At 42.5% G+C, this 24,159-nt stretch overlaps 1 protein-coding gene and 1 long non-coding RNA gene across 2 annotated transcripts in view; one reads left to right on the forward strand and one right to left on the reverse strand.

Annotated features, from left to right (window-relative positions):
- Positions 1-3,699, forward strand: part of CRABP1 (cellular retinoic acid binding protein 1) — a 13,792-nt gene extending 10,093 nt beyond the window's left edge. The window contains exon 4 of the mRNA XM_064456734.1: positions 3,376-3,699. Coding sequence (XP_064312804.1) covers positions 3,376-3,426 — 51 coding nt within the window. The 3' untranslated portion in view covers positions 3,427-3,699. The remainder of the gene's footprint in view (positions 1-3,375) is intronic.
- LOC135314303 (uncharacterized) lies at positions 1,555-24,140 on the reverse strand. The gene is made up of 3 exons (XR_010373780.1): positions 23,979-24,140; positions 3,751-3,971; positions 1,555-2,985 (listed from the first exon to the last, which is right to left on the reverse strand). It is a non-coding gene; the product is annotated as an uncharacterized LOC135314303 (long non-coding RNA).
- Positions 24,141-24,159: the final 19 nt, after the last annotated feature.

Here is a 24,159-nt window from a genome sequence, read left to right on the forward strand (position 1 = left end):
TGAGAAGGCGGTGTGTGGAAATCCTGCATCTTCTCCTTAGATTTGAATCGCAGTTTGGTAGTGTTGCACTTTTTTTAGTTGCTCTGGTGAAACTTCACCACCTAATAGCCAGGATTGCCCACTCTCTTGCTTTTTATTAGGACGTTTTACTCCTTCAGGTCATGGAAATCTTTCAAGTCTGCTTGTTCTCACAGGAACTATCACTTCTTTTCTATCTAGAATTAGAACTATAGACACTAAATTGCTTCATCCTACCCTTGAATACAAGGATTTAAGTGTGAAGGGTAATGGATTAACAGCCTTTTGATTTAGACCTTCCCCTGAGCTTGGGCCCAGCTGTACATCAGAAATTTCTGTGAGTAACCACAAGAAAAGGAATGCAGCAAGTTTGAACATGTTCCTCTTTGCTTTGTTTAGCAACATTTAATGGAGTTTTAACAACAATGCCAGTAAATTACAATAAGGTAGGGTAACACCTTTTACATAAGTCCACATTTAAACCATGTACATAACTGTGACAATCAAAGCCATTTATTTATGTGCTTTGGTATGGAATTGGGTTGCTAATCATCTGAATTGGTATAAAGTGTAAAATCTAAGTGCTAAAAATGAAGCTTGTTCCTGAAAGAGGTCAGAGGCCACATAATCTAAGATGGGCTTTCAAGGAAAGGATGCCTGGCTGTTTGAGAAGTGCCCAGTGGCTACATGGTAATCCACAGTAATTGTAATTGGGCTTTGCATGATTTTTATCTCTTTACGGTCTAGATTTAAAGATAAGATTGTGTTTAATTTTAGTGGTTTTCCAGACTGTGACACTGGTGTGTTGCAGAGAATGACAGACTGGTGTGTTGCAGAGAATTACAATCCTTGTGTATAGCAATTGATTAAGACTACTATGTATTTGGGTTCCCCAGGTATGTCCATGTTTTCTGCACATAATTTTTATCCTGACAGAGCAATTTGAATGCAGTCCTTTGCCTGAGATTTTCAAGAGTTCAGAAGCCCACCTGGAGCTGGATGTTGGAAGTACAAAACAAACAGCCATTCTGCTTTGTCACAAGCGTGTCAAGTTGTGACTCCGTGAGTGCACAACAGTCAATCTGTGTGTACATACAGTGGACTTGCTGCCTCTGGATGCAGCCCTACTACTGAGCTTTCCCAGAAAGTTACTATTTCTTTTTTTTTTATTTCTCCACAAATTTTTATCTTTATTTTCACACTCCCTCCTGTGGGTCTTGCAAGGCCAGCTGCCAGTCAGACTACACTGATATCTTAGGAGCAAGCTCTTCCCAGGAGTGTGCTCAGACCTACAGTGGCACCCTGGGACAGACTTGCAGTATGGATCACATCTATTTTAATTTATTCTTCCCTGCAGTGTTCCCTCTCAATACAACTGCTGACCTGTTGTGAGAATAACTGCTGTTGCACAGGTTTAGGGGAAGGGGAAGTTTAGGTTTAGGGGAAGTCTCTTAATTTTCCTGAAACTAGAGATGTAAATTTACTAGGGATGTTACAAGAGTTTTGGCAAACTTCTGCTGCAGCCTTTTGCATTACTGGCTGATGTGGCCATGCCAGCTCCTGAAGAACGCTACTCAAAGACTGTTTTACTATTATTTATGATTTGTGTTGAAATAGCAGCGGGGGACTCAAACTTCACTGTCCTTAGCAGTGCCTGAATGTACCATAGAAAGACAATCACTGTCACAGTGACCTTCCAGTCTCCACTGACAACCTCAAGCCCTGGATGGTCTTGACTCTGACTTGCTTTCCCTGGCAAAGCTCCTGCCAAAATAATTTTGCTTTTGTGAATAATACTGGAAATGTTGAAGTAAGCCATAACAAGGGTATTTGCAGCTGGGCTGTGGGTAATAGAGAACTATCTGCATCCTTTAATGGTCATTTTGAGACATTTACATGTATAAGCTAAAAATGTACATAAAGATTGATATAAGCTCTTTATATGCATAAAACCAAAGCCTGTATCTCCAAAATACTAACAGACTTTTCTCCTCAATAAAGTGAACAAAATATAAGCCAGAGACAGTTTTAAAGCCAAGTCCTTTCAAAGAGATGTCAGCCAAAACAGGCATAGAAAGCATTAAAACAAATAAAGTCCAGCTGAATTTTCATAATACACTGGGGTAGGTCTTAATTATATTTTTCAGTGAGACCTGGCACTTACTTCAGCCAAACATCCCACCTCACAACCTGTTAGTGGTGCACTCAAAACTGTCTGCCAGGGTAGCTGAACATGAAGTTTTTTGCAGTCAGTATTTTCTCATTCTTGTACCTGTTATTTCCTTCACATTTAACTGCTTGCTTAGATTTTAGCTGGCCAGACCTGAAACTACATACAGACACTCCAGGGTTTAAGTGGCTTTCTCAGACAGCTGCCACAATCACTGTCCTGCCTAAATGTCTTGATAATCTGTACTGCAATATTGCTGTGGTAGAATTGCCTTTTAAGTGCAGAATTACAGAGCAATTTAAAAAATGCAGGCTTTCAGATGCATATCTGAAACTCTGTTTCAGTACGTGGTATAACATCATACAACACCAACCCTAAGTATCTGGAAAATCAAGGCACTCTGGGGTACTGAATCTGGTATAAGAAGTGGGATGATAATGGAAAATGATCTGTAGTAAGTCAGTGACTTTCAGATGTGTAGCGTTCAAACGTTTGTGAGATCTCATAGGTGTTTAGTCATATGAAATGAGTTTGGTCTCCACTCCATTTTTCTCCATTATGTGCCCCCATTTCAGACCCTTATCATAGTTAACAGATTCCCTGGTTAAGGTCATAGTATCCTGAAAGCAGGTTGTGATTGACACTGCCCACATTACAGCTTGGGAGGGAAGGTTTTGGTATCCCAGCATGGTTTGTCAACATCTTGCAGCAGCATTATGTTTACAGGTTATAGGTGTACATCCTCCTGGTCTTCAGCATTGCTCCACTGACTTTGTTTGAACTGCTCTGATTTATACCTGCAAATATGAAAGAATACATTTTGAACGTGCCATCTGAATTCCACCCTCAGCATTTCCAGTTCAAAGTGCTGCAACTGTTTCTAAATATAACAATGGTACATTCCAAATTCTTTCTTATGTTTATTTACAAATGCATGGCAAGAAACTATAGAAAAAGGGAATTTCTGCATCATTTATCATTCTGACAAAATTCATTGTGCCTTGGGATAAAGGTCACTTACATTGCATTCCTCTTCCAAAATTACTCCTTTCTTTACTCTTGTCTGTCAAAAGACAGAGGAAAATGTATTTCTGCTGTAGAACTAGCTACTATAAAATAACATTTAAAAATGGTGTTAAATGTTTGCTGGTTCCAGCTCTTCTGATTGATTTCTATTTCTTTTCCAGACCTTTGGTGCTGATGATGTTGTGTGCACAAGAATTTATGTAAGAGAGTAAAAACACCAATTTACTTGTCATCTCAGATGAAGTGGAGAACTGTGAAAATCCCCAGTATAATGAGTATCTGTGTGTGCTGTTACTAATGCAGTGTTGTATGTGACCGTGTGTGTTATATCTGAACCCATATCCTCTGTTAAGTGTATTTTACTTTCATTGCAGACACTGTTCCTTCCCATTTTTATGCCATCATTTTTCATGTCTGCTTTGTATTTTGTAGTTGTTTCATCGATTATTAAACTTATTGGGCATAACTTATAGCCATTTTGGGGTGTTTTTAATAGGAAACCCAGCAGTGCTTTGGTTAGGACTGAAACACTTTACCCTCTGTTGAAGTCAGTGTGGAGTTTCACCGCTGTTGGCTAGCACTGTGCTGTAAGGGAACACCTCCTAGGGCAACACAAAGCGCAGGAGAGCAAGTGAAGCTTGCTTCAGAGCTGCAGGCTGCTCTCTCAAACTCAGAGCTCTGCTTCTTTGCTTCTTTCTGTCCTGTCTCCTTGGGAGCGTTGTTGAGGAACAATTCCTGTATCCTGGGATTGCTGGGTCTGTGATGCAGCAGAAACAGACAAGGCAAGATCTTGACCCTCTTTCCTGCTGCGTCTCTGAAGAATGCCCAAACTTTCCCTGTTGAGTCACTCATTATCCAATTACAAAAGCCAGCTGTATCTACAGGACAAATAACATTGTGATCATGACTAATATTTATCGTCATCACACCCAAGCACCTCAGGCCTGATCAGAGAGCCAGCAGAATCTGACAGACTTTATTTGTTTGGGCCATAAAAAGTGGAGGAAAGCTGCTTTTCTCCTACTTTCTCACCTGTGACAGAGAGAACTTCCAATGGCTTCACTCCCCCTCAGTGTTACAGCTCTCACTGTCGGTGACTCAATATTTAATTCTTTGAACAACTAAGTATTTCATAAACCAAGGCCATTGTTCAAGAACAAAAGAAACACCAAATTTAATGTGTATATTCTAGCTCAGAGTTCTGGCCACAGCACTATCAAGTATTAGATTCAAGCTGAACAGACATTCCTCTAAAGAACCAGAAACTCTTCTGTTCTTCAGCCTTGGAAATATCTGGAGATTGAGATTAGGAGCACTACTTATTTCAGTGCAATATCCAAGCTTATCTGACCAACTTTCAGCTTTGCAAGAACAATTTATCTGCTTCATGTCATCCAATCATAGAAGATTTTTAAGAGGTTCAGTGTTAGCAGAGTATATGCCCTGTTCACTGGACTGTGCTCAATATTAGGTCCAAATCCTGATCATTTTGGGACATCCCATGGTAAACAAATTACTTTGTCTCTTCATCACTTGCATAGCTATGCAGAGGAATCCCCTTTGATAGGATTGTCAAACCACCATGGAGAAATCAGCCACCTGTTGTATACATTGCAGTGTGAGCTACAGCAGCACAACAGGAGAGAAACACACAATGTTTTCTGTCCCCTCTGCTCTGACAGGTCACTCTTTCTCTGCCATCAGCACTCAAGACACAATCTTGCAGTTGAAAAGGGGATCTTTTCCATCCACACTCTAACCTTAAGCCAAACTCTGTTATCAAGACCTTGGCTCAGTTGGTACCAATTAAATACACTGCATGTTAGCTCACATTCAAGCATGGTCTGAAATTAGTTCACTCTGGTTTGGATGCAGCTGAAGCTACCCCCCGGTAAGAATGAAACCATGAGGGGGAATGACAGTGATCTATCTTTATTTTCTATCTTCTTTTAAGATTCAAATTAAAATATTTGGGTGGTTTTTTTCCCAAACAAATTCCATTTCAGGAGTATCTGGACCTGCTTGTGTCCAAGCTGTGCCAAAAGGACCCCATAAAAAAGTGCCAGGCTGAGCTAGCTCAAAGCATCTCAGTGATGCAGACAAAACTGTGTCTTGCCACATCAAGGCTGAGCAGTAAATAGCACTGCATTGCAGGACATGCTAGCACATGCCATATCCCTACAGCAAGAGGAGCCCACCAACACTGTAGAGTGCTTTGCCTCCACCTCCCAGAATGTGGGTGGTGGATGTGGGGGCTGGTACAAGCTGTGAGGCAAGTAGTAGAGCCAAAGCCAGTAGGTAGCAGGCCTGTTTTGCTATTCCAGAAAAATGTGACTCTTGGCAGTTACCTTTTCGGCCTGTGTCTAAAGCAGCACTGATGCACGGTTTGCAAGGGTTCAGCAAGGTATTGGTATGAACCTCACATTGTCTAGAGCAAGTGAGTGCATTTAATGGAAGCAGTGATTTCTGTTTCATTTCTAGGAAGGCTCATGCTAATATCCTTCAGAAAACTTTTCCATCAACTTGAAAATACCAAAATCAGGTTTCCATCCAGTTGGCAACTACCATCCAAGTAGTAAAGCATGAGCTGTGTAACTGGGTTGTAGAGCCTATGATTAAAAACAGGCTCCTGAGATATGAGCTACCCTGCATAACTGGGAACTTTCTTCTTCCAGGATTGAAACTGTTCCCCTAAGCTTCATTTGCAGTCTGGCATGACAGAAGTTCCTTTCTTTAGTAATTTCAGTGTGGAAGTTCACCACATGATTGACTTTCATGGAGTTACATTAGAATTACTGGTGCCTGGGTAAATTCATATGAACAGAGACTAGAATTGGTCCAGGGTGTTAGTTTTATGGCTCATTGTTGAAACAGTGCAAAGGCCAAATTGCATTTTGTGAGTCCTCCTGGATTCCAAAGCTCTTCAAATCTAGGCACACAAGGATTTGGAATGATTTTACTGGACATAAGCCTTGCAGTTGTCTCCTTCCTTTCTTTTCTTTTCTGAGATTAAGCTCCTTTGGGAACATGGAAGTTGAACAATGCCAGGGTGGCCAACAGAGACAGTTTTACCCACTTTTTGTGTAAGAAATCATGAATTCACCCCTCCACAGATGAGGTGATTGAAGCAGAGTTACTGTAGCAGGCACGTGAGTGTTAAACAGCTGCTTAGCAGAATAGGATCCTGAAAGCTTCAGGTGGCCACTCTCTGCACATAGGAGGGAGGGACTTTTATAGGCAAGGGTGCCAGGACAATGGAGCACCAAAGGTGGAGCATCAACAGGAGGTTTATTGATTACCTGATAGCATGTGGATATCTGAATACGGCCCCAGGGATTTTATGGATATTGCCTTCCAGATTCAAATCAAAGAGATGCTCTCTGCACCGCTAGGGCTTTTAATCAGGCCCGTGATGGAACAAACAGTAGAACCAGAGACAGAGCCTGGCTCACAGTTAGGTGTATCAGTCAGCAAGCAGAAACTTCCTTCCCCTCATGCTGCTGTGTTCTAATAAACACTTGTCACTTGACCTGGAAGCACTTAGTGGTTACAAGCATAGAAAGGTGACAAACATAGCTTGCAACTGTCTGGATGGCAGCTGATTGACCAGTGTGCGCATAACCACGCAGTGCATGTCTGCTGTCCTGCAAGTCCCTGTGCCCAAGAAGCTAGACTTCCAAGGTCTGCCAGTGCTCAATGGTGAAGGCAAAACGACTTTCAGGTTTTGTTGCTATGAACTTTCTGACCATATAAGTGAACGCATTAGGGAACTCTCCCCTGTGAGTTTATTACATACTACTATATGTCTGAGAGTATTTCTCCACACAAGGCCAGCAGAATACAAATAGATAAAAAGGTGAGAAGTCTTCCTCCCTGAAATCTAAAGGCTTTGTCCCACAGTTGCCTAAATAGTCCTGCTGGTTGAATGGCTACGGTACAAGTGAGTATTCAGTTGCCTAAGCATAGGTGTCTACAGCTATTTTAGATGCCCTGTGTATCCAAGAGATCTGCACAAAGCTGGCATATAACACAGGCTTTCCATGAAAGCTGTGTGTTTTTTTGGAGCAGCAACAGCAGACCAGGGACAAAACTGAGGGTATCACAACATAGATGGCTGTGATTAGGCAGCTGACTCCCAACCTGCAGGCTTGGGACCACGCTGGGCACTGCATTGACCACACTGATAACTAACTGACAAGACAAAGAAAGGGTTATACATATATCTGCAGCAACTTGGCACATGTGTAACATTTCACAAAAGTAAAACTCCCCCACGAGTGGAACACTAGGATACAGCAGCCATGTTCTCTGCCGTAGGGCAAGAAGAGTTCATTTTAGGATTTTCCTTTGATTTTGCATACTTTGTTCTTATGCTGCTTTCATAAAACATTTATTGTTTTTCTTTTTCTCCAGGAAAAATAAACATCCTAACCAGTAAACAGATCAGACAGTGAAGTTGGATTCAGAATAATCTACTGTGGGAAACCCAAAATATGAAAAGAAATTTTAGCCAGAAATGTGATATTGCATTGAATTGTTCAGTTCACGTGTATCTGTACCACCAGGTACTATTGTGTGGGAGCAGAGCTGTCCCATTGCATGTTGTATGCCCTGGACAGTTAGTGCTGCTTTAGCTAAAGTGATCAGTTTTTGCAATCTGAGTACAAAGAGATCTATTTCTGCTGACAGGAAGCTCCAAATCCCACATGGCTGCAGAATCCAGAGTCTTTGAATCCTGTTAAAATATGTGCTGTCTGAATACTGCCATGTCAGAAGTGGAACAAATGAAGGTGTTCTTTTTGATATTACAGATGGATGGATGGATGGATGGCTAAGGAGGGTGGTGCAAAAAATGCCATTACTAATAATGGAGGAATAGGTGGCAATACATGTCATACTGCTTTCTGCTAATTTCTTCATTTTCAACATTCCCCACATTGCCTCCCAGAATGTGAGGCCAGTTTCGATCAGAAGCAAAAAACCCCCAGGATTCTTGACATTTTAGTTCACTCTTACTTGACTCTTGCTGTGCTTTGCTAAATCAGAGTGAAGTTCTGAACCCTGGGATTTTGTCTTGCATCTCTCATTCTGTTTCCATCTAAGGGCTTGCCAGTGATGCTTTGCTGACATGATCTGGGGCATGCACTCGGGTTTTTTGCCATGTTCTCAAAGCAAAGAGGAATCTGGTAGCTGATCTGTTTTAGAAGCTTGAGTATGATCTGCTGTTAGAATTTGCTGTATGTTCACACACTGCAACTAGAGAGGAAGGTGGTGAGGCTCGAAATGGTTTCTGCAGCAAGTAATACCACAGTCTTCTACTAGATACTGCCATCTCCCACACAAACCAGCTGCTCACTAGGAGAGGCGGTTCAGTTGCTCAGGCAGAAGGGAGGTGACAGTCTAGGTGACTGACTGAACTACAGACTTATTAAAAGCCCTGTAGATATGTATCTCAACATTAACCTTCACAAGATGTTCATGTGGAGCTGGTGGACTGATTTCATCATAGGTCTGATGAGTTCACAGAAAGTTTTCAAAGGGTTGACGCTTTTGTGTCTAAGTAGCTACCACTGCTGGGAGATAAAGGTGCAATTGGAAATTAAGTGATCTTACAGAAACTGCAGATAGGAATAGCTATAGTGGGTCAGCACAAAGATCCTCTCTCCTCCAGTACCCAGTGCCTAAGACTCTTCCCTGAGACCCCTCTGAGCCTCCATATCCCTTTAGCAGGCTGAAAGACATACAGCTAGTCTGCCCCCAAACCATGCCTTGGAAATAACTCTGTGTGTTTGTGTCCCATTCACTCCATTTCCTCACCTTTGTGATCCACATACACAAAAAAATGGCAGGACTTTTTTACCCCCATCAGACAGACCAAGGGACCTGTGACCTTTTTAAATGCATTGAGAATTTTTGGCATCTCAGGTTGGGCTGAGACAGACAGCATCACAGAAATAAACAGCAGCTTTGATGACCAAGGACTTAAGGATTCTACCCACTGTGAATAAATTATAAGAAGTTTCCTATCCTTTTGTGTTTAGCTTCTATCCTGCCCTGTGACACAAACCCAGAAAATACACCCACAAGACGAGAGTTTATCTTAGCATCTCTGGAGAAAGATCAGTGATGTAAATCAATCTTGATGGAAAGCAGTGTTATCAGTGTTACTCAGAGAGGCCTTCTCAGCACTAATTTATTGTCCATGTCAATGCTGAGATTCTGATGCTATTAAGAGGTTGCTGATTGCTGAAGCTATTTCTTTCCATTTCTCTTGCTGCAGTTGGGAGATTTAAAAAATATTCCATATGTGGAAGTTTATGTAAAATTGACACTGTGCCATAATGATGCATAGTGAGTCTGGAACATCTAAATAATGACATTAATTTGTATAGGATCCTCCATAGGGTGTGCCAGGACACCAGCAACAACTGCAGTGAAAAGTCTGTGTCTGAAGTAAGCACCTAATAACTCCATTTGCAGGAGTTTTTAACACTGAGCATATGCAGTCTGTGGCCAGGCTAGAGACTGAGAACATATTGCAGTTATTAGAGAGCTTGAAGTCCAAGTTCCTTTTAAGACACGTCACCAGCAATTTAATCAAAAGTATTTTAGTGAAGTAAATTGGAATCATCTGGACCTGACTGGCATCATGTTCTCTCAAGTGTGATTTATTTCCTAATTCCTTTAATGAACATTATATCAATACTTTTTGATGAACATGAAGAACAAACAGTAAGGATCTGTAATGCTTTCCATTAGCACAGGTTATACAGAAATGCTGCGGTTGTTGGCTTTGTTGCAGCAACAGAGAGAATCTCCAAAACAGGTCAGAGGGCAGCTATGGGAATGGTCAGAATGCTGTAAAGGGACCATTTTCAGGGACAGAGCTTTCTTCGTTGCTATTGTTTAAATAAGAGGAGAATTAAGTAAGTCACTGATCGCCAACATTCATCCTGCTGGAAAAATATCTAAGAAGATAATCCAGGACTTGGAGTGGGGGACATCTTGCATTGTTTCTCCTAACCCCATAGCCAGGGTCCCAAGCAGGATGGACACAAAATTACATTTTCAAGAAAGGGAAGAAGGAGGCAATAAAGGTGTAGTGTGTTTGTGTGTGTGTGAAATAGCCATCATGTCAGAGTACATAGTTTTCACACAGCTCTAGTAGTCATAGCTAAAGATGAACACAGTACCCTCTTTCTTTCAGTTACTAGAAAGTGACCAATTTTGTTCAAAAGTTATTCGCTGCTATCTGACTGAAAGACACACAGATGGCATGACTGCACAGACCTCACTCCAATCTTGGGAAACCAGGCTAAAATACAATAAGAGATGTACAGCTGGCACAGTATTAGTGACAGAAGGGAATACTATACACTCCTGCAGGTAGGGTGAACAGTGCAATGAAATGTACCATTCCATTACTTTCCCAAAGCTTTTTGATTTTACTCTGTGGATCAACACTGTGGCACACAATATTTTCCATACAAAACTCAAATAGCTCTTTCCCCTCTCACCACAGATGTTATTCTGTGTTATGTCAGTGGGAAACACTCTGCGCTGTAGTTAAAAGTTAAAAAATCTCAAGTATAATACTTGGAACCAGAGAAGGATCTCAGAATAAAGCCCTGAATCTGTTCCATGGTAGGGAGGAGGAGAGAGGGGGAATTTATAACTTTTTCTACCTTTTCTTCTTGATTTTGGCTGAGAAACAGAACTTAAGGAAGACTTTTAATATTCTGCCATAATTAAAAGCCTGGGAAGAGATTCTTTGTACACTTTTTTAACTGACATACATTTGAACAAATTGCTGTATGGTTCCCTAAACTGTTTGATGTTTGTTCTTGCTAGGGCAAATTGTTGTTACATCTAGTTTTCACCCTGATATCCTGTGAAAGAGTAAGTTGCTCTCTACTAAGTTTAAACAATCGCACGTGCTAAATACTTGTAATAAGTGCAGTGGCCTGTTAAATTAAGCTTGAATTTATTCAGGATATGTTAATTTTATGAACGCTTTTGAAGAAGTAATTATCATTTTGCCTGAAGCCTGTAATTTGGATGCTGCAATAATTAGGGTGCCCATTAGCCAGATTTTATCATCTAATAACACAAAGCAAATACAGAAGGAAATTGCTGGGTGAGGAGAAAAAGTTGGCAACTTGAAGAAGCAGATACAGGGATAAGAATTTAAAAGACATGTCTGTATAAGCAAGCCAGGAGTTAAGTAAGTGTTTGGAGCTGATTCGACAGTGACATGGTTACGGAGTTCCTCTCACAGAGAGCAGCCATCCCAGCTGGGTGACTCGAGGCAGAAGCAGGTGACAGCCCATCGCGATGGTTGGGGGCAGCCACTCTTTGTGTTGAGTAGAGCATAAGAATCTAATGGCAGCCTACTATTGTGCATCTGGTAAAGAAAACAGTTCACATAAGCCGGTCATAAATAGATGAGATCAGTCTCAAGAAAATGATAAGAACCTACAAACATCCTGGTGGTCACTGGCTGGGAGTGGCATGAATCTACCTCTCAGTTACCCAGTCCTGGGAGGTGTATAATCATTCTGTTATACTGCAATCTGGGCAGCAATTTTTAGCTCATTCCTATGAAACTGCATTATTGCCTTGCAAGGATTTTACTAACATAGTTACCCACACACATGTAAAGGTGCTTTTTAAACTCTTCTCTCTATAGTTGGGGCTTATGTAGAGTCCACTGATTCTCTGCACTGTCCAGAGTTTAGTATTGCTGCACAGAAGATTGAATTAACTAGCTGGCTTTGGAGGCTTATCCATGGAAATAAAATGTGAGAAGGCCTATGCCCCACACAAATGTTAGACATCATGGAGCAACAGAGTAGGGAATGCTATACACAGAGCCACTGCCAATCAGCAGACTGAAACAACTTGCCTTTGGTCAAGGAAGCAGCTCTTGCTCCTCCTCTGCCCCTTCTCAGCCAGAGTCAGGATGTGCCTTTCTGGGTGAGTCTAGGAATACGGCACAGGCATGTAGGAAATCACAGGAAGGCGGATGGTCAGGGATTGCAGCCATGATGTACTAAAATTGAAGATGCTTGCGTAAGACACACTTTTAGCCCTTGAAAATAGATGCAAGACTGTCTTTATATTTAAGGATGTCCTACATAGCTCTTTCATTCCACCTAGTTAAGGCCTCAGTCCTGCAATCAATACGTTGAATGCTGCTCACTTGAAAGTGGTACGGTTACTTGCTCAAAGGCTGCTTAGCACGTGTTGTCCATGTGCACACACACTTCTGCACTGGGAGATCTTGGTGGAAGGCTGTTGAGGTAAACTACTGGTGTGGGCATAAGGAATTTATTTTAAGGTTCATTTGTAAAATGCCAGCTGCTTTCCTGACTATAAAAATAGCAACAGTGCCCTTTGTATATATGAGTTTAAGAGCATAATTTGCCTCATATTAGTATGATAACTACTGTCTTCTCGTGCTTAGCATTGCAAGAATAGTGAAAAGGCGTTCAGCCTGCATGAAGCCTGCACCAGAGATATTGTATTCTCCATAACACATGGTAGTGTCTTCTACTATTTCTGGAAATCTTTGTAGTTTGAATGCATTTTTCAGTTGTCTGATCATCTGTGTGCATGATAAACTGGGCACTTTTGACTATTGTTGTATAAAACTGTGGCTATGAAAATGAAACGCCCTTTTATTTTATTTGGGCAACAAAGTGATTTATGAAAAGACACATCCATTTCCCTGCTGGGATGTTCATGTGTGCTTTAAGCCCCAGAGCCTGTGGGCTGAAACTGTGCCTTTGCCATAGTTATTCACCATTTATATTACTGGAGTGCACAAGAGGACTGAGCCCCTCTACTGTACCAGACTCTACTGTGCTAGGTGCTGTACAAAGACAGTTTGAGGATCTCCCAAGCTTCAGTATCTGTAAATGCCCTGGAGCAATAGTCCTGGGGACAGAGAGGATCACTCCTTTCCCCATGGGGTCCAAGTGGTCCACGTGCAAGTTGTCATCTCTTGTATTTCAGTGGTGAGCTGGAGGGCCAGGAGGAGAATTACAGCAGCACAGAAAAGAAATTGTTCACATAGCCTTGCTTCAGTGCCTCACCTCTCAGCCCCCTCCACAGCAAGGCCTTCCTCCTGAGCCACACCATTTTCACTTCACTGGGTTCTTGGCTCAATCTGGGCCTGGGAAACACTGCCCCATCTGTTGGGGTGTGTGTGCATGTATGAGGACTAACCTCACTTGTGTGAAATGAAGCTGTGCTCATCTTTGATCTGGAGTTACAGCTGAGTGCATCCAGCTTGGCTTGGGCAGCCATGATAGCTGGCCGAGCCCACCTGGCTTCATCTGGTGATGGGTAAATGACTGAAAGGATGAAAACAGGGCTTTTTAATTGCCAAGTGACCTGAATCAATAGGGAACTCTGCATGCTACTGCATGTGGTCTCCATGGACCCCATATGAAAGATGAAGGCAGCTGTGACCTCGCTTCACCGCCCCTGCCTCAATCAATAGCTACCAGCTTTTAAAGTCCCAAAAGGTGTGATTAAGCCTCTGCTGCATGAAGTTAGCATTTCCTAGCACACAGCCCATTGTCCTGAGTGAAAGGGCCTAAAAGCCCTATTCTGTGAGGGTTAATGACCAGATGTCCCTGGAAGGAAGCCCATCAGCCCTGGCCCTCAGTGCCAGGCATTACTGCAGCTGATTTCATTCCCCTTTGCATCCGTGTCTTAGCCTCAGTGGGCAGCACAGACCACTCTACTTGAATAACAAGTATATGTGTGCAGGAATAATCCCAGTGATGACCTGGGAGAGAACTGGAAAGAGAGTTGTGTTATTCATTACTGTTGCATGGAGGATGCTCTTAGTCTAGGAGAGGAAGCACCAGAGGGATGCAAACTCAAACCCTGCCATAGCTGGGAGTACAAATAGTGCATGTTTCAAGTCCATATACCCAGCACTTTCTGTGGAGCAGCTCCTCTAATGGCATAAGTGTTTGCATAAATGTGATAGTATCAGCAAGGCTTAAATCAGACTGTCCCCTTGTAATAGCAAGGCTTTAATAACAAATGAACAGGACAATTGCATTGTCTGTGTGAAAACAGTAAGGACAGGTTTATGCTTTGCAACAGCAGATGCTTCAGCACCTTTAACAGGAAGGGAATGGACAGTACAGTTTGGAGAAATAAATGAAAAAAGCAGAAGTTGCCTCATATATGATGTATGTAAGCTGTACATTTAGCAGTGCTAATAGTGATACATCATTCTCTAAGGGCCATTTCAATGTCACAATTTTCATGCACTACTCCAACAGTACATACATCAACTTAAAAGGGTTCTTTGAGCAGCTGGCTTTCTTGCATTTTTCTTTTGCTCCGTCTCATTATTGACCCCAGAGCTCAAGAGGCTATGAGGATGTCTCACTCCAAGGAAACCGCTAATACTGGTATCTTGCTCTCCACAGGGTGTATAATTGACTGTATGTTACTCCACTCAGGCAGCACAATTGCATAGGGAATTTGGTTAGCACAGTATAACCAGGGTATGTGGAAATTACTGGGGTGTCATTATTGGTCTTATGTATGACATGTTTTTGCAGTTATTAATTAAGGCTTTTGTTTTCCTTTGTGTGTTAAAATTTTGAAAAACTTTGAACAGTATTTATAAATCTCTAGTCCCTATAGCCAGCAGCAGCTTTGCTTTGGAGAAAGAAAAGCCCTATAAGTCTTCTTCCCATAGGCTGTGCCTTGCAGGTGAGTCTGTGTGTAAGGACAGGTCATTAAGAATTTGCTGCTCAAGGAGGAAGGCAAAAACAAGCTTATGCATGCACAGAGTATGGAGCACAGATGAATCCAGTCATGATTCAGTTTGAGTGCGAGATTAGTTTCCTTTGAAATGCCAGCAGAAAGCATTTGCTCACAATCTAGGTCACAGCAACAAAGGCTACGGGAGGGATTGACTGAAGGCAAAAGGAGTGAAATTGAAGTTACCTATGTTCAACAGCTGTCTAAGTCTAAGCCAGATGTCTGCAATGCTAAATATTCTGTGGGAACAGAGGTCTGTACCCATGTGGACCCTGTAGTGGGAAGAAACTGAATTGTACATTTATGTAAGTCCACACAATGACCTCATAACTGTGCTATTGCTAAAAATCTCTGCTTCTCTTCATGCTAAAAGTATGCTGAACACTCATTTTCACAGCTAGCTCATACTATGTTTTTTTTCCTTACTGCTTCACTTCCTCCCCCTGAATAAAATAATTGTTCTTTGAGGTCAGTATTGTGAACCAAACATTGATACAGATTAAGATGACCAGCAGATGATGGGAAACAGAAAATCCAGCTAGGCTCATTCAGCATAAACAAGTATTTGAGGTGCATTGCTCAGGCAGTGATTAGTTTGCCAGCTGTAGGCAGAGCTAGAGAGGAAATTAAAAAGCTGGAGTGTGCTGAAAACTGCAGGGAAAGAAACTACATCAAGGTACACTGATTCATAATGCAGCAGGGAAAGAGTGGGGTTTAGACTAGAATCTACTGGGTTTAAAGATTTTTGCCTCCTTGAGAGCCAGTCCATCTGTGAGATGCTTTCTATACTGTCACGCCAGCAGTGGAGCAAAAACTCAGAAACTTTTTTTTTTTTAACAGGCAGGAGGAGTGGGGAATGCCCTACATAAAAACCAAGCTCTTGTAAGAGGAAAATATTGCATGTACCTTTTCAAAATCCTTCAGGATGCAGCTGCAGATAATGAAGACAAATGATTCCTTCAAAATGCCAATAAGGATGATAATAATGGAAACCAGCTATGCCTAGAATTCACCTCAGCTTTAGATTCTGACAGCAACAAAGATAATAGTACAGTGGAGCCTAGTAATGCAGTAGGAGGGAGAAACAGACAAAAGCTAGAAAGCTAAAATCTCAGAGTGATGTGTACAAAAGAGTCTGAGGCAGGAAATCATCACTGAGATAATGAAAATATGAGCAATACATGCTGAATACTGTAAGTACATTATGGCCTTGCTACCTTTACTTGCAGATTGTACAAGCAGCATCTCTAGTGTCCTTTACAAAATGAGATATCTCAGCAAACAGCATTTAGCAGAAAATAGTCAGAATGCTTTCAGAAATACAGTTCTTTTTGTCAAGAAACATCAAACAGTCAGGCCCCGAACCTCTCCTGTCAGTGATGGAACATTAATCAGAAAAATTCAGTAGGTTTTGGGTAGGATTTCTACTGACAAAGCAGCCACTTATAGAAAACATCCCAGTAATTTTAGTACTCAACACTATTACAAGAGACATGGGAAAGCTACTTCCAAGTACCTCTTCCTATTTTAGATGATGCCATGAGCTTCAGTCTGATGATATGGAAGATGCCTGCTTATGGTAAGAGTTTTTTGGGAGCCTGGAGATTTTCCTAATCCCTGGAAATGATGAAAAGATCTGAGAGAAAGAAATCTAAACTATATGCATTTCTAAAACAGAATACTAGTCACCTTATCACTTCACACCTAATGCTATCTAATAATGTGGCAAGGCTGGAGTACCATTTTGTGTCACTTCCTCTGATTTTTAAGAAAACTTGGGACATAAATAAAATGAAACAGAATAGAAAAAACATATTTTGAGCTGGAATTTCTGGAGAGGGAACTGAGCAGATTCAAAGATGGTACAAAACAGATGGGGAAGTAGAAAGCCTCATTCATTTCTGTCAAACTCATCACAGGATTCCTGGATGATAACGCAGGCATTGCCCGAGCCCTCGTGAACCCTGAGCAACAGGGTAGGCCTGTTCTATGTACAACAAAATATGAAGTTGTCACTAAGGTCTGTTGAGATCAAGGCTGTAAGTGTAAGGGACACGCACACCATTGGAATAGCTGTACTTACAGATCAGTGCTGAAAGGATAGCTGGCAGCCTATATTAATAAGGTTTAATCTGTTATCCAAGGAGACCACACATATATCATGGGAGTCTGTGACCTCCCAGAGGGAGACTGACTACTAACTTCACTAGGAAGGTTTAGAAATGATCTTGTAGCTCTTCAAGGCCTCTCCTATACCTATTTATCATCTCATATGCTTTTGAGAACCTATCTCACACCTGCCCTTGAAACATCAGCCTGCTCCTTTTTCAACTTGCCCTGGTAGCTCTCCTAGACTTTCACACATTTGTAAAAATCCTCAGAGCCACAATATTGTCCCTCCTCAGAAAACCCACCTGTGTCAAGGAGTCTTGGACACACAGGACAGTGATGTGGTAGCAGGAGGGCTGTGCCACTGCTCCTGATGGTCACCGGTACTCTGGGCTTCCCCAGCCATCTGTCATCTCTCAGATGCTAAAGCTATTGCAGCAGGAGCAGTCTTTGTTACACATGCCCACTCCATAGTACAGTGGGGCTTCTGATTGGAGGCAGCAGAATATTACTTCTAAATAGAAAAATACCGCTACTAAGAGAACAAAGACTTCAGCTGAGATTAACATTTTATTGCCTGGGCGGTAGGTATCAAAGGGCTTCATGGCTCTTCTGGAGGCACTTCAGTCCAGTTGGATTAAAATCAGCACAGCTGTTCCCCAACTGGTTTTAAAAATGCTTCCAGTAAATGCTACTTCCTGCTGCGGCTGTCCTTCTTCTGGAAGCTGCACCATCCTGCTCAGCTTAGCTGAGAGACTTGCTCTTCCACTTCTTCCTCTTCCTCCTCCTCCTCCTCCTCCCCTGTGTGTTTGTTTTAAGCCTAGCAGTCTCCATCCCTGAATCCTATCTGCTCTTCCCAGCAACAACCTTCAGCACAAAATTGATGGGTAGAAGATGGTGGGGTGTTTCCAGTAAGCAAATTAAATTGCTCTGCTCTCCCCTCTATGCTGGGCTTATGCACCAGGAGTGTATAACTGCGTCTTCCTGCACTGATGGGACAAGATGAGCTCTGCCATAGCCAGCTGACTCCTCATCTGCCTTGCGGCTGCTCAGCAGAGGCAGTAGGGCAGGTATTCCCTTGTACAGGCCATGTGGAAGAGAAACTTTCAGATGGTGAGGACTGCACAAACAGCAATAACAATATTTTCTGCCTCTGCTGTGGCTGATGGGGTGCAGAAACCTTTGGTAGCAATGCAGGCGTGAAGAGGGGCTGGAAGACTCAGGCCTCTAACTGCACAATGGAGTGTGTACATTTAAAAGAGTTGAGGGTGCCTGTGCTGAAGAAGCCAGGACAGCAGGATCAGAGCAGCTCCTCTTCTGCTAAAGAGCTGCAAATGTGTGACTCTGGTGGGAAGCTGAAGGGCAGAGTGACAGAAGTAGGGTTCAGAGTTTGTCTAAGTTCCTTTGATTGCTCTTCAATACACTGCATCAAATAAGACTCTTGCTGTGCTCTAGCCTAGATTTCACTCTATCCCTAGGATGCAGATGCCATCTGCAGGAGCCACTCGATCCAGCCTCCAGCAAGCTACAGTAGCTGTAAAGGGAAGATTTCATTCTAGTAGTCAAAGAGGTGTCAGAAAAGAGGCTCTGCCTGCATCCCTGCCTGCACCCTGAGAAGGAAGCACAACCCTTTTTTGTGGAAAGAGCTGCAACACAGGTGGCATCAAAACTGCCTCTCTCAGCTAGGGTCCAGGGGCAGGGGAGGGTGGCATCCCACCTATTTTAGATTGTAGAATAAAGGTCTCTCCCTGCAGAGCTGGGGGCTTCCCACCTCCAGCAAAAGTGTGTCTGACAGTATTTAGACAGAAAGACTGGAGTAATCTGCTCCCACAGCTGACCTCTTCCCCAATATGCCTCTTGGGTTCTCCTAAATACACAGGTCTGTGGGACTCTGACCTAGTCCTGAGTTGAGGACCATTTTGTAAGACAGAAGAAATAGTGTTCTAATCTCAGACTGTTATCAGTTTCTAAGAAGGATGGGTATGGTTTTGAATGGTCATTAGCTTAATTAGTTGGGTTTTATCCTGCTAAAAGCATCATTCAGTGCAATATATTAAGAAGTCTTGAGCACACCCCCAACATCTCTCTCTGTCCTTTGGGTCACAGTGCAGGTAACAAAATATCAAGACTGAGCTGAAAACAGAACTTGCTGTGAGCGAGGTCCCAACCAACCAGAAAGCAAACTGTAGGAAGTGGCTTGTCCTGCTGTGGAGTTTTCCACGGATGATGAAAGATTGTCAGGTGTGGATAAGCTGTCATCATATTAGAAGCATTTAATAGCAATCAGCAGTTAAAAAGAGCTTTAATACCATCCATATTTCCCTTGCGCACTAAGGAATTGCAGTGCCTTCTGCTGAAGGGTGTAACTTTATGATCATTCTTGCCAACTGTTTCACTAAATCCCCCAAATTTCTTTCTTGCGGAGGTATGGAATGTGTTCCCTGCTGCTGTCCCTCTCTGAAGGGATGGAGCTCTGGGCTCTCTGCAGCTGGGATGTGCCCAACAGTGGTGCCCAGCACTCAGCCCTCCTCACTTTCTTCCCTTCAGATGTGAGAAATGCACATAGGGGTACTTGCCAAATCAAGCATTCTCCCCCGGTGAGCGAGGAGAGCAAGCAATTTGACTCTCCAGAGCATGTGTGAGCAGATCACGTGTGAGCAGATCACGTGTGAGCAGATGGCAGGTGAACTCTACCTTCCTGAGAGGGAAAATACTTGTTCCTGGAGGTTTAGGGGTGAGAGCTCACCCAGCAGTGCTTGCAAAAAATCCTGAGGTAAGAAAGTTGAACTGTGCCTCCCCCCTCAGCTTCCAGCAGTGTGTAGGAAAGAATGCAACAGATGCCATCCATTTAAAACAAGCATGTCAGTAGTAGCCACAGCCTGAACCAAAACAGATGTAATTTCTCTGGCTGTTATGCCTGATATTTCAGATTGCCAGAAGTGCTGGACAGGGTAGCTTGAGGTTCCCCAGTCACTTGTTGTACTTCCTGAAATGAAGACCTCATGCTCACAACTCAGAATCCAGTTAATCTCCCATCAGCACAAAACAGACCTTCTTCCTGACATCTCTGGGAAAAGACTTTGCATACACTTAGACTTTGCTGAGTAACTAGAAAAGGCAATTTTTCAAGCTCCCTAATGATACAGGAAGACCAATGGTACTGCAACCTGAAAATAGGTGCCTGTTTTCAGAACAGTAAAAGTTTGCCATCCTATTCTTTTATTATACGATCTATTTGGAAGTAAGCATGTTTACTGAATTACCCTTTTGGTACTAATAAACTCTTCACAGGAAGTGTGTTCTCCCAAACAGTTTGTGCAGGATCCCATGTAGCAGCACTTCTCTCACAAGTAAAAATCATCTTAAGCACCTCTTTTTCTTCATCTGGAGAAGTAAAATGTACTGAGCCCTAGAAATAAGTTTTGAAAAGCAGCTTCCATGGTACTTGAGCCTCTCCTTATACCCAACCTGAAATTTAGAACAGTTTATGTGCTATCTCTAGATATTTACAAGACAGCATTATCACCTGATTTACTGAGAATCTGCTGAATGCTTGGGAGGAACTTTTAGAGGGGTTTTAGCGTTCTGTACATCTGTCTAAATGGCAGCTTTTGTAAGAGATTAAAACAGACTTTCTGAATTCTTGAATGCCAGCATTTTAGAGGAAAAATTATCACAGCAACTTACATTGCTATCAGTGAATCAAGTAATAAACATCAGTGTAAGGTAAGTAATATCCCAGGGGATAAGAAATCTAGGGAGTGCTATTTCCCAGTGGAACCCTAGCATGGGTAAGGAACTTCACTTTCAGTGTCTTTTGTGACACTGACTGTTACAGGACAGGCCCCTTGCCATACAGCCAGTGTTAGGAATAAATGCATTCTCCTCTGGCAGTTATTAATCTACTTATTTTGATATTAGGGATTTTGTATAGTGATTCTAAGCAATATGCAATCAAAAGTGAAGCTTAAATCCATATTCTTGAAGATTACTTGGTGGCACTGAGGATACCGTATTACAAAAGAGAACCTACAAAAGCAGAGGTTGTATCTCAAACCATGTGGTATCAAAACTAAATACTGAGAAATGTTCTTAATGAAATATCCAACCTGCCATGTTCTTAGTCTACAGATCACCTAGTATCTGTGGCTTTACTGTTGTGGCAAAAGACATAGGGGAACGTGAATATTTGATTTTTTTTTCTTATAAATTGTCCAACATGAATTTTACAAACCCTTTTTTCAGTTTGTTACCAAAAATATGCCAGTGTCAAAACATCTTTGTGATCTTTTTAGTTAGCTGCCCCAACTAGCTCCAATTTTGACATAGTCTATGCATAGATTACTATGTGTCTTACCCACTTATGCAGATCTTAGACTTGATTGGACTGACCTAAATTTCTTAAGTAAATATTCTACAGAGGTTTCCCAAGTTCTCATTCTTAATCTCCTAAACTCACTCATGTGGAAAAAAAAAGTCAGTTGCTGTGTTATGTTCTTCACCTATAGCTAGGTATGAAAATTAAGTTTTACTCTCCTCCTCTAAAGATCTCTCCACTGTCTTAGGAGAACTGTGTAGGATTTACTGTGTTTGAGCTCTAAATACAATAGTCATATGGAAGTCTGTGTGTAGCCAGGATCAGAAGTGATTTGATTAAAAGGCCTGTATTTCAAACTGTTGGACCAACCTGCTTCTCCTGGAGAGGAATGTATGGTGTGGGTGCTGTCTGGTTGTTCCTGCTATTGTCTTTCATCTATCTTTACAGAAAAAAAGGGAAGAAGACAAAAGAAAGGCACAACTAGAGAAGTGTCTTGCATTACATTGGATTTTCTCTTCTGTCATGGTGTGGTCTCTGTTTTGTATGATACTGCTGTGAAACACAGACCTGAGAGTATTTTTTAGCTCAGCTTTTTCCACAACAAAACTCCTTTCTCTGTTTGAAGGCTGAAATATGGTGAACAACAATACTGAAATTCTCTCTGTGGAGTGACTGCCTTTTGCAGAAGTAGCACAAAATAATTCCTTCTATTTGTGTTCTCTTATTCGCTAGGACACTGTCATTTAGCCTGCTTCTGTCAGCTCTAATTACAAACCAGCAATACCCATCCCCATTTTTCTTCTCAATAAGCTCTGCCTTGAATTTGACTTATTTCAGGATGTTGGACTCCAGCTGGGAAATGGAGAAAACATTCTGGAAACTGCAAAAACATCTTTCTTCCCAGACTGTTACACACCACCTTAAAGGACTCCATGATTCTAAAAGAATCACACACAAAAAATATAGCATGCAGAACTGTTGAGCAGCCCAGGTGCTAGTAAGCAAAAAGAAAGTAAGTTTTCTGTATAAATTAATATTAAAAGCCAAATATCAAGTGGCCAAACACTGTGTTAAAACCAAATATATATGGGATTTGTTTTCCAAAAATTGGTCTGGTATGTAAGAAGGGCACAAACCCCCAAACATTTGGTGCTAAAGGATTTAGCATGTGAACAAGAAATACACTGTACTCCCTAAAATTCCTTTCCCTGGATGTACCTGACCCACCAAAGCCAGCCTTCAGCCAACAGTGGAAGATAACCAGAAGTCACTTTGTCACTGGCATCCTGTGGGCTCAGCCCTGTGAGGCTAGAGGTGTTTTTCACACAGGAAAACAAATAGGTCAGTGGTGGTGAAGAATGTCTCTGGAGGTTCATCTTATCTGAACTTGTCAAGAGACAAAGCTGCCATCGTTTGTCTGCCAACACTTCATCTGCTTGTCACCGCACCTCCCAGCACTGACCCCAGAAACTCCTGACAAAGTCCTCTGGGAACGAACACGTGGCCAGCACGTGTGAGGCAGCTGCCTGCGCTGTGGAGCAGAGGGTAAAACTGCCCTTTGCACTGCGATACTAGGCTGCAGCCCTCACTACTCCTCTGAGCTTTGTAATGAAAAATGACTGCACTGATCAAATCAGGGTAAAAGCTCTAAACAGGATGCCACACATAAATAATCTCTTCAAAGAAACAGACAGCTTTTGGCATCCTGAAAAAGCTTTAGACAACTGAATTGGGGGAGCTCCTCTACAGACATCTCAGCCACATCCTCCACCACCTTCCTTCCCACCAAAATAGTTCCTCTGCCTGCGGTCTCTCAAAGATATGCCAGACATCATGCAATCCAAAACAGGTAAAAAGACGCCAGAATTGTGGCTGCTCGTGCAGTTTGGGGTACAACCTTTGCAATCAGTGTGTCAAGTCATTCCGTCACAGTTCAGGAAAGCAAAGGCAGTTCAGGTCAAAAGATTCAGGCAAGTGGGAAAATAGATCAATTAGAGCCGAGTCACAGACATCTTTTTGGTAGTCATCTTTGCTGCCTGAGCCTGGTGATGAGCTTGGGCTGCATTACTGTCTAAACCCTAGATATTATCTACATTTTATTAGCCTGGAGAAACTAGTATTGCTTGACTTGGTCACCGCTGTGTGACTTTGTGTACTGCCACTGTTGCACTGAAGATCAAGACAAAATTAAATTCAACCATCCAGCTAAGAAAAAAGATCATCATTTGAAAGGAAAAAGGGAAGAAGAATATGAGAAGAAAAAAACCTCCCGAAGAAATCTAGCATCGGAGAGTAAGACCAGAGGGAGGTTAAGCCCGGCTGTCTGACAGAATGCTGACAGCACGTCTTTCCCCTCTTTCCAGCGTGGACTGTGATGACGTTAATGCCCTGCATCAGGAACTAACTCAGGGGGGTTTAATGCCCTGTCCTGGAAGAAGTTTGCTAGTCGTTATTTCCGTAAAGGACACCCCTTGCCAACCCAGCAGCAGGAGTCGAGAACATCGGGAATTACAGCGAACAGCCACTGTACGTAGCTCAAACCTCGTCACGTGGGGCCGCACGTGGCCGGGACGGCGGCCAATAGGCGGTGCCCGCGGGCACGCTCGCGCGGAGGGGTCGCAGGCGCTCCTTGGCTCGGAAGGGTTCGCGGCTCCGCCTCCGCCACCCCCACCCCTGTTATCGGCCTGGCGAGTATCGCGAGAGCTGAACGGCTCCCCTCACC

Source organism: Phalacrocorax carbo, chromosome 7 (assembly GCF_963921805.1).
Source record: "Phalacrocorax carbo chromosome 7, bPhaCar2.1, whole genome shotgun sequence".
Lineage (NCBI taxonomy): Eukaryota > Metazoa > Chordata > Aves > Suliformes > Phalacrocoracidae > Phalacrocorax > Phalacrocorax carbo.